Below are 17,518 nucleotides of genomic sequence, written 5' to 3' on the forward strand. Positions count from 1 at the left end.
ACCCCTGATGTATATGATCACAGTCAGCCTACCCCTGATGTATATGATCACAGTCAGCCTACCCCTGATGTATATGATCACAGTCAGTCTACCCCTGATGTATATGATCACATTCAGTCTACCCCTGATGTATATAATCACAGTCAGCCTACCCCTGATGTATATGATCACATTCAGTCTACCCCTGATGTATATGATCACATTCAGTCTACCCCTGATGTATATGATCACATTCAGTCTACCCCTGATGTATATGATCACAGTCAATCTACCCCTGATGTATATGATCACAGTCAGTCTACCCCTGATGTATATGATCACAGTCAATCTACCCCTGATGTATATGATCACAGTCAATCTAGCCTTGTTGTATTTGATCAGTCGGTCTACCCCTGTTATGTTTGAACAGTCGGTCTGCTCCAACTTTATATGATCACAGTCTGTCCACCCCTGTTGTTGACAGTGTGTGATGTGATAATAACATGTTATTGTTTGGCAGCTGTAAGGCCCTACAGTCTGGGCCACAACTTAGGGTTGGGCTAGGGGAAACAGAGAGAGATGGAGACATGCCCCCCTGGCTTTTAGTGCTCCTCGATGATATTAAGGTCAGGAGACTGTGATGACCACTCCAGAACCTTCACTTTTTTCTGCTGTAACCACTGGAGGGTCAACTTGGCCTTGGGCTGAGGGTCATTGTCGTCCTGGAAAGTCCAAAAGCGTCCCATGCACAGCTAATTGTCTGCCAGTATTTTCTGATAACATGCTGCATTCATCTTGCCATCAGTTTTAACAACATTCCCTGTGACTTTAGAGCCCAGCCCCCCCCCCCCCCCCCCCAAAAAAAAAAAAGAAAACCCATTTTGCTCCTTGAAACAGCCTGTTTCTACAGCTGCCTGTATTTCTACTGAGGTTACCTGTGGTTTTTTCTTTGTATCCCGAACAATTCTTCTGGCAGTTTTGGCTGAAATCTTTCTTGGTCTACCTGACCTTGGCTTGTTATCAAGAGATCCCTGAATTTTCCACTTCTTAATAAGTGATTGAACAGTACTGACATGCATTTGCAAGGCTTTTGATATCTTTTTAAATATTTTTCCATCTTTATAAAGTTCCATTACCTTGTTACGCAGGTCTTTTGACTGTTATTTTCTGCTCCCCAGGGCTCAGTATCTAGCCTGCTCAGTGCATCCACATGAGAACTAACAAACTCACTGACTATTTATACACAGACACTAAATGCAATTTAAAAAGCTAAAGGTGTGGGAAATGTACCTTTAATTGCCATTTTCACCTGTATGTGTCTGTAACAAGGCCAAACATTCAAGGGTGTGTAAACTTTTGATCAGGGCCATTTGGGTGACTTCTGTTATCATCATGATTTACAAAGGAGCCAAACAACTATGTGATAATAAATGGCTTCATATGATCACTATCCTTAAATAAAAGACATGAGCATGATCAGTCATATTTAAAAAATCAAAGCCAAAATGTCACTATTTCTGCCAGGTTATGCAAACGTGAGCACAACTGTATATGTCACTTTTACTATATATCCTATTACATTTAAGACATTTAGCAATTTAGCAAATCTTATTTTCTGTGTTTTTATCTCTTACAGCATCCTTAGAGAAGGAAACATTTAAGTGGGAAACAAATGGCGTAGAGGGAGCAGTACATCTTCACATAGTTAAAACATAAAGATAAAACATATGTTTTTCAGGACTTTTCTTTTTCCAGGCCTAGAGCAGACCAAACATGCATGTTGGAGAGAGTCCAGTACCTTGATGTGAAGAGGGTTCTGGACTTTCAGATCGAGTCAGGGGTGTTTGAAAAGGAAAAGGTGAGCAGAACACTGAGACATGGGTCTATATGCTGCAATCAGGCTCTCCACGCCTGATTCTGGAGGGGCTCTTCAGGCCTATTCTGGAGGGGCTCTTCAAGCCTGTTTCTGGAGGGGCTCTCCAAACCAGTTTCTGGAGAGCTACAGTACCATCCAGTTTGTTTTCACTCGTTAAATTTGTGTTTTAATGATGTACCTGTTGACATAAAGGTTTTATGAAGGTGTGCAACCTGTACATGCTCTGCCCACCCCATGGCAATGTAGAAACACAATATATCTGAAACAGTGAAAATATTGGATTTTGGTGAACATGGACTTGCAAACATCCTCCACCTCAGCCGTCCAAAGAATGATTGGCTGACCTGTATATGGACCTTGCCTCGGAATTTCCTGACCAAGAAGTGTTAATCTGTCAAAATCACAGTAAGTCATCATAGTCCTACTCTCTGCCCTCAGCAATCGTGGGAGGTCATTTTGTAGGGCTCTGGCAGTGCTCCTCCTGTTCCTCCTTGCACAAAGGAGCAGATACCAGTCTTACTGGTGGGTTGATGCTTTTTAAAGGCCCTGTCCAGCTCTCCTCGTGTAACGGCTCATCTCCTGGTATCTCCACCATGCTCTTGAAACTGCACAGGGAGACACAGCAGACCTTCTTGCGATGGCACATATGGATGTGCCATCCTGGAGGATCTGGACTACCTGTGCAACCTGAATGGGCTGCACGTACCGCCTGATGCAACCAGTACTGACAAGGACACTTGCAAAATGTAAAACAAAAAAATAATCAGTAAGGAAGGATAAGGAGAGAGCAATTGTCTGTGGCCACAACCTGCAAAACCATTCCCTTTTTGGGGGTTGTCTTGCTGTTGCCTCTCCAGTGCACCTGTTGTCACTTTAATTGGCACCAAAACAAGTGACATTGCTTCACAATTGCTTCTGCTTCCTAACTGGACAGATTGATATCCCTCAAGTTTAACTGACTTGGTGTAATACTGTGATGATTGTGTTCCCTTAATTTGAGCAGTGTACAATAGAACAGTCATTGGACATTGTCACAGAGAATAAGCAATTGTGCTGGATCCATGCATGGCATTTCTGGCTGCAACAATCTAAAAGGTTCAGAGACAAAAGTAAACAACCTGTTTTTCTGTGCTCTTACTGTGGCAAACAGTTTCGCAAGTGACTCTTTCTCTCTCCTACCTCTCTTGGTTCTGTCTCCTGGTCCACTGTGTCAGCCAATCAGCTGCTTCGACCAGCCATGCGGGAAGCGCTGCTCTTCCTCTGCAAGATAATGCTTCTTCTATTGCCCCGGCAACTCAAACAATGGTACCAGCACCTGAGGCTGCCGTTTACCAACCTGGGAACCTCTTAAAAAGGACTTCACCCAGACAAACTGGCAGTCTACAGCCCCCCTATCAATGATAGTGTTATTCTAGACAGCCTGGCTTCTGGTGGGATAGGCTGATGTCTCCTGATGTCTGGAAAATGCAATTTAAATGTATATCACTGGGTGTTTCATTAAAACATGTCAAAACAAATATCAGTGCTCTATCTTCATGTCAAAAATCCTGTAACCCTTTTCTGGTTCATGTGCACACACACACACGTTGTTTCTTCTAGTTGCGACTAATAGATTAGATTTTAACATTGGCAGCCCTAATAATATCAATACAAATACACAGATAAAAAATATACACATATTATAGAAACGGTTTTATACTGTTGATTGTCATATTGTCACCGGTTCTGTTCGTAATTTTTATGGACAGAATTTCTAGGCGCAGCCAGGGGCCGGAGGGTGTCAGGTTTGGGGACCACACGATTTCGTCTCTGCTCTTTGCGGATGATGTTGTCGTGTTGGCCCCTTCAAGCCAGGACCTTCGGCATGCACTTGGACGGTTTGCAGCCGAGTGTGAAGCGGTGGGGATGAAAATCAGTACCTCCAAATCCGAGGCCATGGTCATCAGTCGGAAAAGGGTGGCTTGCCCACTTCAGGTTGGTGGAGAGTGCCTGCCTCAAGTGGAGGAGTTTAAGTATCTAGGGGTCCTGTTCACGAGTGAGGGAAGGATGGAACGGGAGATTGACAGACGGATCGGTGCAGCTTCTGCAGTAATGCGGTCGATGTATCGGTCTGTCGTGGTGAAGAAAGAGCTGAGCCGTAAGGCGAAGCTCTCGATTTACCGGTCAATCTACATTCCTACTCTCACCTATGGTCATGAGCTTTGGGTCATGACCGAAAGGACAAGATCCCGGATACAGGCGGCCGAAATGAGCTTTCTCCGCAGGGTGGCTGGGCGATCCCTTAGAGATAGGGTGAGAAGCTCGGTCACCCGGGAGGAGCTCAGAGTAGAGCCGCTGCTCCTCCACATCGAGAGGGGTCAGCTGAGGTGGCTTGGGCATCTGTTTCGGATGCCTCCGGAACGCCTTCCTGGGAAGGTGTTCCGGTCCCGTCCCACCGGGAAGAGACCCCGGGGAAGACCTAGGACACGCTGGAGGGACTGCTGCCCCCGCGACCCGGCCCCGGATTAAGCGGAAGATGATGCAATGCGATGCGATGCGATTGTCATATTATACAAATTAGGGGGTTGTGTAATATGAGCTTTTTAGGGGTTTAATAAAACACATTGTGGTCATTGCTAGACAATAATCATTGACATTATAATGTTATTGTTATTGGAAATTACATAGCAATTAAGCCCTGATTTAAAAAATCTTCAATACACTTCTAAGCCCAACATGTGGATGCATTTCTTATTGGAAGGTAATTTACCTGGACTTCCTCAAACATTGACCACTTTTAAATCAAGGCTAAAAACCTTTGTTTTCTTCTGCCTTTTATTTATTTATTTTAATTATATTCTTTGAACCATCTGAAATGTGATGTTTTTATTTGTATGCTTTGTCTTTTTTGCTAAATGTATAAACATTATTTCTATAAATCCTGTAATGTTTTCTAACATAGAGCACTTTGAATTGCCCTGTGTATGAAATGTGCTATACAAATAAACATGCCTTGCCTTGCTGTACTAGATGTTACAGATTAAAGATTAAGATAGTGATGCTGAGAAAAAGCAGGCAAGTTGACGTAATGTAGTGACTTCATGAATTTTAAATTAAAATAATTACATACAGTGGGGAGAACAAGTATTTTATACACTGCCGATTTTGGTTTTCCTACTTACAAAGCATGTGGAGGGCTGTAATTTTTAATCATAGGTGCACTTCAACTGTGAGAGACAGAATCTAAAACAAAAATCCAGAAAATCACATTGTATGATTTTTTAATAATTAATTTGAATTTTATTGCATGACATAAGTATTTGATCACCTACCAACCAGTAAGAATTCCGGCTCTCACAGACCTGTTAGTTGTTCTTTAAGAAGCCCTCCTGTTCTCCACTCATTACCTGTTTTAACTGCACCTGTTTGAACTTGTTACCTGTATAAAAGACACCTGTCCACACACTCAATCCGACTCCAACCTCTCCACAATGGCCAAGACCAGAGAGCTGTGTAAGGACATCAGGGATGAAATTGTAGACCTGCACAAGGCAGGGATGGTCCACCGGACAATAGTCAAGCAGCTTGGTGAGAAGGCAACAACTGTTGGCGCAATTATTAGAAAATGGAAGAAGTTCAAGATGACGGTCAATCTCCCTCTGTCTGGGGCTCCATGCAAGATCTCACCTCGTGGGGCATCAATGATCATGAGGAAGGTGAGGGATCAGCCCAGAACTACACGGCAGGACCTGGTCAATGACCTGAAGAGAACTGGGACCACAGTCTCAAAGAAAACCATTAGTAACACACTACGCCTTCATGGATTAAAATCCTGCAGTGCAGGCAAGGTCCCCCTACTCAAGCCAGCACAAAAAATTGTAAAGCAATTTCCAGCTATTTCAATCCTAAAAAAAATTCAAGATGGTTTTAACCCACTTTTAAATACTGGAAGGATTTTAAGCCACTTATGATTGACAGATGGTTTTAACCAAATTATTGGGATTAACAGCTGTTTTGAACCCACTTCCCAAGACTGACATCTGATTTTAATCGATTTCTCATGACTTGCCTCTTTGGTAAACTGTCTTCATCACGTTTGTTGTAACTGTAGGTGTCGGCATAAATTCATTCTGTTGTGTTATTTTCCTAATCTATTTGCATCTTCTTATAGGAAGTCCTCTCAAGTGAAACAAGAGGATAACCAGTTTTACAAGGGCTGGAAGAGGCCAAACCCTTTGTTTACAAAGTACCTTGTTTAAACATGTCTCATATGTTATTCAAATCCCTAGATCCTACAAGTGGATAGAAAGAATGAAAACCAGTTTTAACTCCGTACTAAATGACATTATTCAATGTCTGTCTTCGGTTGATAACGGCAGACCTGTGTAGCTCAGTTGGTGTTTGCAACACCAGGGTTGTGGGTTTGATTCCCATTGGCAGTGAGTACAAAAGCAAAAGTATGAAAATGTGTACACTCACTGTTGCTTTGGATCAAACCTTCTGCTAAATGATTAGGAAGTAGTGCATGGCTTTGGAGAGGGAAAGTTTTAATTCCAGTCACTAGATGGCAGCAGATCTCGATCTGTGTCTGCAGGGAGCTTGTCTTCTTCAGGGCAGAAGTTAACCCTATACATTCCATGCATAACATAGTCATTCTGGGGCTGGGTCCATATTTTCATTTACCTGCATTCCCTGCTCTCGTTTTCTGTCTCACAATAAAGTGCTTCCCCAAATTAGGAATGGAGTCAACCGAAAACGACAAACTTCTGTGTTCACAATTGCTAGGGCTATATTTCAGCACAATTGATTTGTTTTTTCATGACGCTATTAATGTGTAAATTCCAGGATTGAGTTTAACTAAGCCAGGTGGGAAATGTGTACATGACAGAAAATGTACAAAAAAACATCAGCATCATGTCCTATAAACGTACTATAGAATAGCAACTATTTTCATAAGTTAAAAAAAACAGTAAAGGAAAGAATGTCAGTTGAACCTTGTATATTTTTTGCCCTACCAATTCCACGATGCCCGAATGTGATAATAGCTGTACATTATTCCAGGAACTCCCAGCATGTTTGTGAGAATCAATCAATTGTCCTCCCGAGTACATCTTGACAAGTCGTGTCGGTTCTTATCATACCAGGAAGTTTCTATTGTAATCTACACACTTGGAGGAGATGGCAGGCTCTGTTCAAATAACCCAATAGAATTCTGCAGGCTCCAGACCCATCACAAGGAGTCGCTTGGGTGCCACGTTGCAAGGCTAACCTGTCTGACAAACGGACCACCCACCCAGGACAGTGCTGAGGCAAACTGCACTGCCCACTACCTACGTACGATCCGGGTGCTGTATACTGTGAGCAGGACTGTGAATACAGACAACTGATGAGATGGAGGATGAGAGGGAACGAAATGATGTGAGCGGTAGCAGGAACTGAGTAGTCTGTCAAAATCAATACAGGTCAATCCGTTAGCGTAGCACAGTACTCAGGGCGACTCGCTAGAGCATAGCTAAGAGGGCCAGGGCACATCAATGGCCTACATACAACACACACATCACACTCAATCACTCTCCCTGACCCAGTTCATTCTGTTGTGTTACATGATGGGTAAATGTATGGGAGTGTATATGATACAAGTCATACCAAGTACATTTAGGTTCAATGTATACATGAGTAAAATCTGCCAATTCCCTCCCCACAGGCACAAACACCATTTTGGCTTAGGGGTTAGTAATATTGGGGGATAAGGGTTAGGGAATAGGGAAAATATGGAATACTTTTTCTGGTCTCCACAAGGAGAGAAAAATATATGCGTGTGTGTAGGTGTCTCTGTCGTACATGTGAATATGAACACTAATACAGAATCACGATGATGCAATATCAAATGCCCCATCAGGTTAGCAGTCAGTTAATCTTTAACCTTAAGGCAAACATGCAGAAAACAAGACCATGACAAGACCATGATGTAGGATAAATGTTTTTTTTTACTCCATAGAAACGGCAGCATCGGACAAGTAAATCATGTAGGTGCAGGCTTTCATGAAAAACGGGGCAAATGGTTCAAAACGAGACACATCATCCCCAAGAAACACAAACACTCTCTCACCATCTCTTGGTTTTTTCAAACGCACATACTCCCATGAACAGACAGACAGACCGTAGCGATGCAGACCACTAGAGTAGAGAGATCACACATTACAACACTGACATAAGGACACTGACAGAGCCAGCCCGGGGAATGAAGCGCCCCTCCATTAACAGACGCACACAATCATGCCTTTTCATATACAGAAAACAGAGCAAAGATGACAGCCAATAATGACATTCAGGCCCCTCCCCACCCCACCCCAAACACACATTTTTCACCCAACAACCAACCACAGCTGTAATTTTCTTGATATATAGAAAATATAGATATAAATATATTTCTACAGTACATTCTCTAGTTTAAGTCTGATAAATATGCGCCTGTTGGTTAAAAATATATACAAAGGTCCATGCGTCCACGATATACATAATAGTACAATAAATAGCCAAATAACATCAATACAGCATCAGGATGGACATTTCCTTAAACATGCCAGCATTTACAGACATTTAGAGACATACAGTACTGTGCAAGTCTTAGGCACCTGAAAGTCAAATATATATATATAAATATCCATATATTTACAAACACTACCCAAATAAATGGCTTTAGTTTGCCTTTCAGGTGCCTAAAACCATTGCAAAGTACTGTATAGTGACAGAGAGACACAGAAGTACAGAGACATAAAGAAAGATGTCGATGGACATATACAGAGACAGACCCTAGGGAATAGTGTATGGTGCCGTTTTCTGTGGTCACCATGGTCACCACCTCTGACCTCCTGAGTCCAGTAAACAAAGGGTCCGGGACAATCGGGCCAGATCGCTGTCTGTTGTCCGGCCATGAGTCAAGGAAAAAGTCGGGCAAAGAGAAGAAAGGTTTAGGGTTTCCTCAGTGTGAAGGAAAAACTAAAAGCATGGGAAATGACAGCTGAAAATACCATTATCAACATTTTATTCTATTTTTAGTTAGATGACTTTATGTCAGCTTCCTTGCCAGGGGGCCGGTTTGTCTGTGACATTGTTTAAAATCACACAATGGTGAACCTAATGCATGGACAGAGAAGAAAGGAGGGAGACAGAAAAAGAGAGAAAGCGAGGGATAGAGACAGGGAGGAACAGATGGAGACAGAGATAGAGGGAGAGACCGGCCTTGTTAGAGATCATAGGAAACAACTGGGAAAAACTGATAATGATGGATGTCATCACTGGCCTAACCCACCTGCTGTGCCTCGATGCCGCGGCTCAGTCGGACTAAATGAGAGACACACAGACAGAGAGACTGAGACAGATGAAAGAACGAGGCTGGGGGGGGGGCGCGCTGAGTTTTGGCACTGTGGCTGCCACGCTGGTTGCTAGGTGACGAACTGAGTGTGCACAAGAAGCACCTCTTTGAGGCTGCTTCTCTCATTATGAACAGACCTGTCCCCCTCCGAGTCTGGGAGAGTGGGCACGGAGGAGTCATATGACCGAACCACATTTTAAAGTTATAAACCCCCAATTGCAACCGTTGTTTGTAAATGCTGGCATACCAAGGAGAACATCTAAAATATTCACCTTTCAGCAAACGAAGTACAACAAGCACACACACTTAACAATGCAAAGTGTAACATCTCCCCTGCGTTTCAAGTTTTTTCTCTCTTTTTTTAGAGCTGGATGCACCATTAGAAGCCACAGTCTAACTGAGCAATGACTAACGAATTGGCAATATGACTATTTTTTGAATCAAACACACATACAGACAGACGGTGACTCCAAAGCGTACAGTTAAAAGACATCTACTGAGTTCAAGGGTAACACCTTCAGGTACAGTAATATACACATGTTCCAGTTGTAGTCACTACAGTAAGATTATTCCAGTAGTTGCAATTTCACGTCAATACAGCTTTCCATTGAAATCCATTTCCATTTTTATCATAAAGCTTCAACAAATTAGCTGTGACCTGAAACATCTACTTGATTAAGAAAAAATACAAAAATAGAATTATAGCATAAAAACATTAAATTAAACAGTACATAATTTAACTGACAACCATTGCATGAAATCTAACACACCAGCAAATTATAATTTCACATATAATATTAAAATAATCCCTAACCCAGTTTTGTCCGGACTGGCCCAAGTAAACAGCCTCTGGACATCTCATCAAGATTAACCCTAAAACGCAACTGTGTGCAGGAATAAAACCTCACAGGGAGTCTTCTGTAGTTTGTATCTATTCTATTTCACCTGACAAAAATTAGGATTTGGGGAAATATATTAAATGTGAGTTAGCAGTGTTCACAGTCACGTTTTTTCGAGGGTTGGCATTAACTGTTAGATTTAAATATTTTTTCTTCTGAGATTTTTGTTCTGTACTGCAAAGCTATAGGGTTCCAGCCAGACTGGTGGACTGGGGATTAAACCATTGGTCCTACGTCCTTCCCGTAAGGCCTCAACAGGGAATCATATTGTCTGGTTGCTCAAACTCCCTGCTCCATCCAAACACTACGCCATACGCTGGACGTTACAGTCTACATCACATTGAGTCTGGATCGGAATACTTCCCAAGTATTTTATACCTCAGAATTTGTATTTAACTGCAGTTTGGAAAAATTACTGTAACAATGAAATGGTCAAATTAATATACAGCACCTGTAATAAATGCTCTTTGGATGGTGAACCTCCCTCTCTCTGATGGAAGACCACCATGTCACTGGGGACTCTTACACAGGCCGAGGCCGATATGAACAAAGCATCTAGGATCAGATTTACTTCGAAGATATTAACAAATAAGATGGACGAAATCTGATACCAAATCAGCACTCCTCCTCTGAGGCGCTATATCAATACAGGCCCTGTCCAGGACTGAGAATTAAGACCAAAATCAGACATCAACATTTTCATAGAACAGATCAAATGATGTTTGTTACAAGAGGTCTCAGTGGACACAGGTAAGGTCCTCTTGTGATAAACTTATGTACAAATTAGCCCAGTCATGTGTTGTGAGTGTGATATCTTATCAGGTTTCAATGAGGCCAGAATCTGGACCTGTCTGATTACTCAATCTGAGATTATCCTAGTGCTGCTAGAGTCCCAGCTAAGGCAGATGAGGAGTACTCTGTGTGTTGTTAGTTGGTAATTGGGAAATGTCTGAAAGAGAACCATTTTCCCCAAATCCACTGTCAATAACAATACATCACATTGGTGAAGCATAAACGCAGAACAATACAACTGGACCGGACGGAGGCTAATTTCAAAATGCCATAAAAGCGAAGAAAGTTAACATAATCCTTAAAATGGATGCACCTCAAAACTAAATACAAAGGAGAACTACATGATTCAGAAGTATCTTCTGTATTTACCGCTGTAGGTGGCTCTGGTAAACTAAATTACTTAAATGCGAATGTACATTATTTTCTATAGACCCCCCACACAAAGGACAAGAACTTAGTGCTCAGAGGCCTCTCCCCCCCAATCCCCATGTCTTCCACTGACTAGACAACCCTCCCCATACAGTACCAATCAGTCCTCAGGTAAAAATAAATACCAAACAGTGTGTGTATCAAAACATGTTTCAGGTTCCTGTCTTTTTGCAGGTAGCTTAAAAACAAATAAAATACACGTTTATCATTTTAAACGTTCCTATATACAAGAAATAAGTAGGGTTGTGCAGATGTTGATGCAGCATAATTTGAGAACACAAATCAGAAACAGTAGGTTAGAGCGTGATAAAAAATCAACGTTTTGGCTCTTAGGTTAATGTGTTATTCCACCAGTCTCTCCAATAACTAATGCGGATGAATACATGTAAAATGAGTAGTCTTCAGTCAAGATAAGAAATTTAGGCCACGTTCTATTTGCCCTTAGTGGCACTAAGCCATACGGTATATTCCAACCGACTATGCAGCCAGTTACCCCTACCAGCTGAGAGTTGCTAGGGGAGTCTGTGTAAAGCTGAAAGGTTCATGCATGCTAGTATCCCATTCATGCATTAAAGGACGCTGTAACTGATGGTTTTACTTCACATTTTCGCTGCTGAGCGCGAAGCTTCAGTGCATGCAAACGCTAACCGAGCTGCCTAAAGTACGCGATGACCTTGAGAGTGGAAACACGGGGGTAGAAAACACGCGCCTACACTTAAACAACTGCGTAGCGCAGGATTATATCACCTTCTACAGATAATGCGTGTCTGTCAATTGCATAAATGCGTGATTCCACAAAAAAAAACTTGAAACAGGCAATGAAAAGGCATTCCCTTGGTTCAGGCAGGATGACATCATTCCTCTAGCCTGGAACTCTAGATTTATTGCATACTTTACCGTAGGGAGGGACCTCATTAAAAGCCCTACCAGCCAAACTATTGATTTTTCAGTGTTTTCGCTCTCTGGTTTCGCACACACACAATCGACACACAGAGACAGGGACCAAAGCGCTGGAGCCCCCTGGGTTTCATACCCACACATCAGTAGAGGTACAGGGAGACCACAGCGATGTCCCGTCTGTAGCATTAATAGCAACAGCTTTATCCTTTTGGAGTTGCTCTTTATTCGCCCTCAGTCTCGGACCCATGATGTGAGGCGCGGTGGCCCAGAACAGATCATGCAGGAAAGGGGACAAAGACACTGAAGGGAACTCATTGCAGTTCACACATCACTGTTTTTTAAGGGAGGATGACCAGGGAACAAGAACCCATACCATATCCCATATTGGTCGGACAGCCAGCCAAATAAGGGCACAGTGACAGCTCCCTCCGCAGTCTAGCACCAGGTGGTCTGTGGTGGTGTCGTGGCTAGCAGTAGAGTGACATCCTGCTGCGCCGCATGGCCTCGCTGATCAGGTACGCCGGGCTCACCTCCGGCTCCTCCTTCATGACCTCAATGCTCTGCCACTCGCCGCACTGGTTCGACTTCTTGATGGTGTCCACCACGCACAGCGCGTACAAACAGTCCTCGAAGGTGGCCGCCATCGTCAGCGGCGTCCCGTCCCACGTGCGCCGGTCGTCCTGGTCTTGGAAGGCCTGCCGCACAGCCTGCACCATGCGGATGGTTCCCGTCAGGTAGGGGGAGGGGATGTCGCTGAAAGCCTTGTCCGGGAGGGAGGCCTTCTCCAGCGGGGTGTTGTCCTTCAGCAGCAGCTCCGGACCTCCCTCCGTGGTGTTCTTCTGGCCATAAAGGTCCGTCCCACTGACGGTCAGTCGTCCCACCGTGCCCACTACGATCACCTCCTGGCGGAAGTTGCCGGGCACGTTGAAGTTGAGCGTGACGGTGCAGCAGGCCCCGCCCTCCAGCACCATCTGGAAGGTGCAGAAGTCGTCGCTGGTGATCTGGCGGATGCCGCAGATGTGCTCCGTCTGCTTGACGAAGGTCTTGAGGAAACCGTGCACCTTGGCCGCCCGCTGGCCCGTCAGGAAGGTGAGCAGGTCGATGATGTAGCTGCCCACGGAGTGCAGCCCCCCGCCACCCATCAGGTCATCGCAGCTCCAGTTGTACTTCTTACCCAGCAGGCTGCCACTGTGGACCTGGGCCTCGCAGACCAGCAACTCCCCCACGTAGCCCTCCTCCACCAGCTCCTTCATCCGCACGAAAGCGGGCAAGAAGCGCAGCACGTTGCCCATGATGCTCAGCAGCTTAGGGTAGTACTGCGCGGCCGACATCATGCGGAAGGCATCCAACGGCGTTGCAGTGCGGTCACAGATCACATTCTTACCGATGCCTGTGGTGAGGGAAACAGAGGTCAGTGTTGCTCGCACACAGACATACCACCTTGCAGTCTAGGAAAAGAGCATTTGAGGAGACAAGTCAGAATGGCTGACCCCTTCGCCCCACCAACATTGTGACATATGTATTCCAACATGGCCTCCCCGAAACTCTTAAACCCACAGATCAACAAGGGACTCTCACCATGAAAAACGGGATAAGACTCTGGGAGCTTTGTTAATCACCACCAACGTCTTTGCAAGCACTTTGCCTGGCATAAATCCAATAGAGCGGACATTACAATGCACGTCGATTTAGATATTTATCAGACACTAATTCAGAGCAACAGTTTTTGCACACCCTTTAAGATAGGTAAGTGGGACAAACAGGCAGATCCGTTGCAGTGAGTATGGTAAATGAGCTGATGAGCTACGGTAAATACTGCTTGCTATGGATGATGAGGAAAGTGTTGCTCAGTAGAGCACAGCTCCTGCCAGCATAAAGACCTAGAACACTCGCTATTGTAAATCGCTCTAGATATGAGGAGGCTATTAGAGGTCAACGTCGCAATTGTCATTTCTGTTTATTCTTAGACAACCACGTATTCAAATGTCATTATATTGATTATCGGCATTAAATATCGGCCATAGGCCCTCCAAATGCTCCACAATCAGTGTCGGCATCAGCTCTAAAAAATAAAATCTAGATCGGAAGACCACTAATGAATATCTGCTAAATTACTAAAATATACATTTAGTAAGGGATGGAGAGGGATGAGGAGAGGGATGGAGAGGGATGAGGAGAGGGATGAGGAGAGGGATGGAGAGGGATGGGGAGGGATGGAGAGGGATGAGGAGAGGGATAAGGAGAGGGCTGAGGAGAGGGATGAGGAGAGGGATGAGGAGAGGGATGGAGAAGGATGAGGAGAGGGATGGAGAGGGATGAGGAGAGGGATGGAGAGAGAGTGAGAAAGCACATCAAAGAAACGTCATTAAGCTGTTTTGATTCCACTGCTTACTCTCCAGGGTGCTCCCTTCACATAACCTAGTTATCCATATCTATGAGCAAACGAACTACGGCAAAACATGGTCCCCATGAAACATTCAGCGGGGCAGACGTTGCGGGGATATTCACACATTCCTCTGACCGTGCCACGAGAAAGGCAAAACCATCTGACACAGTGCCACTAATAGCTCATAACACAATTACGCTGGAGGGCACATTTACTCAAGCTGCGCAATTACTCCCTTTGTGGCTCTCAGCTTGCAACGACTTTTTAGAAACACTAAGTGTCCACAGACACATAGACAGCGGAGAGATGTGGACAGCCAAACAAAAGATTCCATACCAAACTTCAAAACAGCAACTCAATCGCCCAGCTGTAATTTCTGAGTAGTGGTAACACAACATAACATGGAAGACCAGCTAGCCAGTTTGTCCTCCTGCGAACACAACTACCCTGACGGAATGGGTGAATGGCGTGTGTGTTTGTGAAATAGATCTAATATGAGTGAGCACATAGTTGATAATTGTCTCTGTGCTCCACCCTGTCCAGCCTTACCTCCTTCCCACATCCCAAACCCCCCCAACGCCACTGAGGAGTCATCAATCTCTATCTAAATAGCTCCCCCCCAGACCCCTCCCCCACCCATGTGAAGAACCGGCGGGCTGCTCACAGACATTTTGGAACTGAAACTACCCAGCTAATCTCCATTTAGCCCTGAACAGCTAGATCCAGCCAGACAAGGAAATTAATCCTCTTGACCCAGTTCTCTGGTGCCACAGGAAAAATCTTCCCCCGTGAAAAAGGCACAGAGGCAGGCTACGGTGCCCACCCATCGAGGAGGCTTGGCCCCTGGTCTGCCCCCCTTTGAAAAGGGTTGCTCTCAGTTAAACACATAGGGGCTCATAGGCCTACCTTGGGTGAGAGCTACTGATAGAAAGCCAGGCTGCTACCAAATAGCTAAGCCAGAGCTCTTCTTAACCTGGCAAATATAGTATATGTTTCTGTCACTGTTTCTCACACACATATCAATACTTTAGGTTTTACGTTTTTAGTTTGCAGACAACTGCTACATTTCTGATCATCAGGCAGAGTCACTGGTAGAGCTCAGCTGAACCTTATCAAAAAAGGTTGTGAAAATCCATTCATGCCAATTAAGCAACCACAGAATAAAAATCAAACTGAAAGATTGAGTTACTTCAGGTAGAGTGTAGGATACCTTGCCAATAAGGCCTGCAGGACATACACACTTCCTACAGTAATCCAAGAAAGTGCTGCCACCATCCAAAGAGCATGTGCTGTAGCCAGAGTCTAACACTAAAGACTTGAGCTCTGGACAAACCAGACAAACCATACTGCCAGGGTATGGGGTAACAGCATATCATCACCACTATGTCTTCAAACTTAGGGGCACTCAAACACAACCTGTTTGATATGTCAAACCCAACAAGTGATAGCTAGCACTAGCCACGTAAGCCTGCACCAACAACTCTGTTAGCCTGCACTAGCCAGGGTTAAGTGTCCCTAGTAGAAGTACAGGAATACAGTGCTAATCATGTTAGCAAGCGCTAGCAAGCCGGGAAATGTCCTTGAAAAACAGGAAGGCAGTACCAACTCCATTAGCTAGCGCTAGCCAGTGTGAAACGCTCATCTCACAGGTAGCCTAGTAATGGAGCAGAAAAAGTATCTGGCATCGCAGCACAGTCCCTCATCATCAATAATGCATGCTAACCACCAGGCGTGCTAGAGTTCAAAGAGCCCACTACGGCACCTGACAGTGCGGAGAAGCTGGTAGTTGGTAAAGGGAGTTCAACCCATTGGGAGCGTGGGTGACACCAGAACCAGCGGATAGGCCTGACACATCCCTCATCCCTCAACTGGGCCTTTGTTGTTTTTGATGGACAAAAGAGAAGATAAAATGTGTAATAGTCATCAAGTGTCATGAACAGCCATCAATGTCCTCGGTGCTTCTGATCTGAATAGGCCAGTCAGAAAGAATCCCCTATGATTCTCACGTATCCCTCCAGACAACCGTTCACCTTTTAGGACTTACTTATTTCACTGGACATGGACATTTGGAGAGACTGCGGGAGATCAGGTTCCTAGTTACAATGAAGCATTTCGGGGGTTTGTGGAATATTGCGACGCGATGCGTCCTGCTTAAGAAAATCTCTTAGCCATAGTATTTTGGCCTTAATATACCACTTCCTCTCATTACTTAATAATAGCCCTGGATGAGAAAAAAGCCCACTAGATCATATGCCATCTTAAATGGGATATCACAAATTCAATATCAACAGCACTTAAGTAATGTCAACCTCTACATCTCTAAACCAAGAGTGATTCATACATCACAGAAAGGAAGGCAATACAACTTAAACAGCACATGCAGGCCAACAAACCACAAACTCTAGGATGTGTAATAAGCAGCAAATATGGTACAACTACTGATAGATAACACTATGACCCTGGGTAGTGTGGACACCACACACTTTTCAACATCAGTCAGTACCAATGCGTTTTAGGCCTACCAGGGCTCCTTCAAAGTAAAAGCCTCGAAACAGATGAGGAAGCCGCCTCGCATCATGATTGGTAAAATGTCTGGACTCCAAAATTTCTGTTTCAATGAAAGTAGTCTAGATCAGAAAATAGACAGCAACTAATCTTAACCCCGGTTTGCTCCACCACACTGGTGGCCAGGGGCTAGGACAGTGTCACCATAGGTCTCCCTGCGGAGGACTCAGGGCTTACAGTGCACACCTGCAGATCATCATTCCATGTTCCTCTGGAACAGATGCAGGTAAGACTGGTTCCACCACTTCTAATGAGCTAACAGTAATACAAATACTGAGACTTCTTCTTAGGCCATCACAGTGGCATTCTGATTAACCGTCAGAGAGAATATGGGTGAA

General features: G+C 44.3%; 1 protein-coding gene across 2 annotated transcripts in view; it reads right to left on the reverse strand.

The window, feature by feature from the left end:
* Positions 1-7,803: 7,803 nt before the first annotated feature.
* Positions 7,804-17,518, reverse strand: part of si:ch211-276f18.2 (glucose-fructose oxidoreductase domain-containing protein 1) — a 31,127-nt gene continuing 21,412 nt past the window's right edge. For both annotated transcript variants that reach the window (XM_010885706.3, XM_010885707.3), the window contains exon 2: positions 7,804-13,619. In XM_010885706.3, the coding sequence (XP_010884008.1) occupies positions 12,697-13,619 (923 nt within the window). In that variant the 3' untranslated portion in view covers positions 7,804-12,696. The remainder of the gene's footprint in view (positions 13,620-17,518) is intronic.

The sequence above is a fragment of the Esox lucius genome, chromosome 21, assembly GCF_011004845.1.
Source record: "Esox lucius isolate fEsoLuc1 chromosome 21, fEsoLuc1.pri, whole genome shotgun sequence".
Taxonomy (NCBI): Eukaryota; Metazoa; Chordata; class Actinopteri; order Esociformes; family Esocidae; genus Esox; species Esox lucius.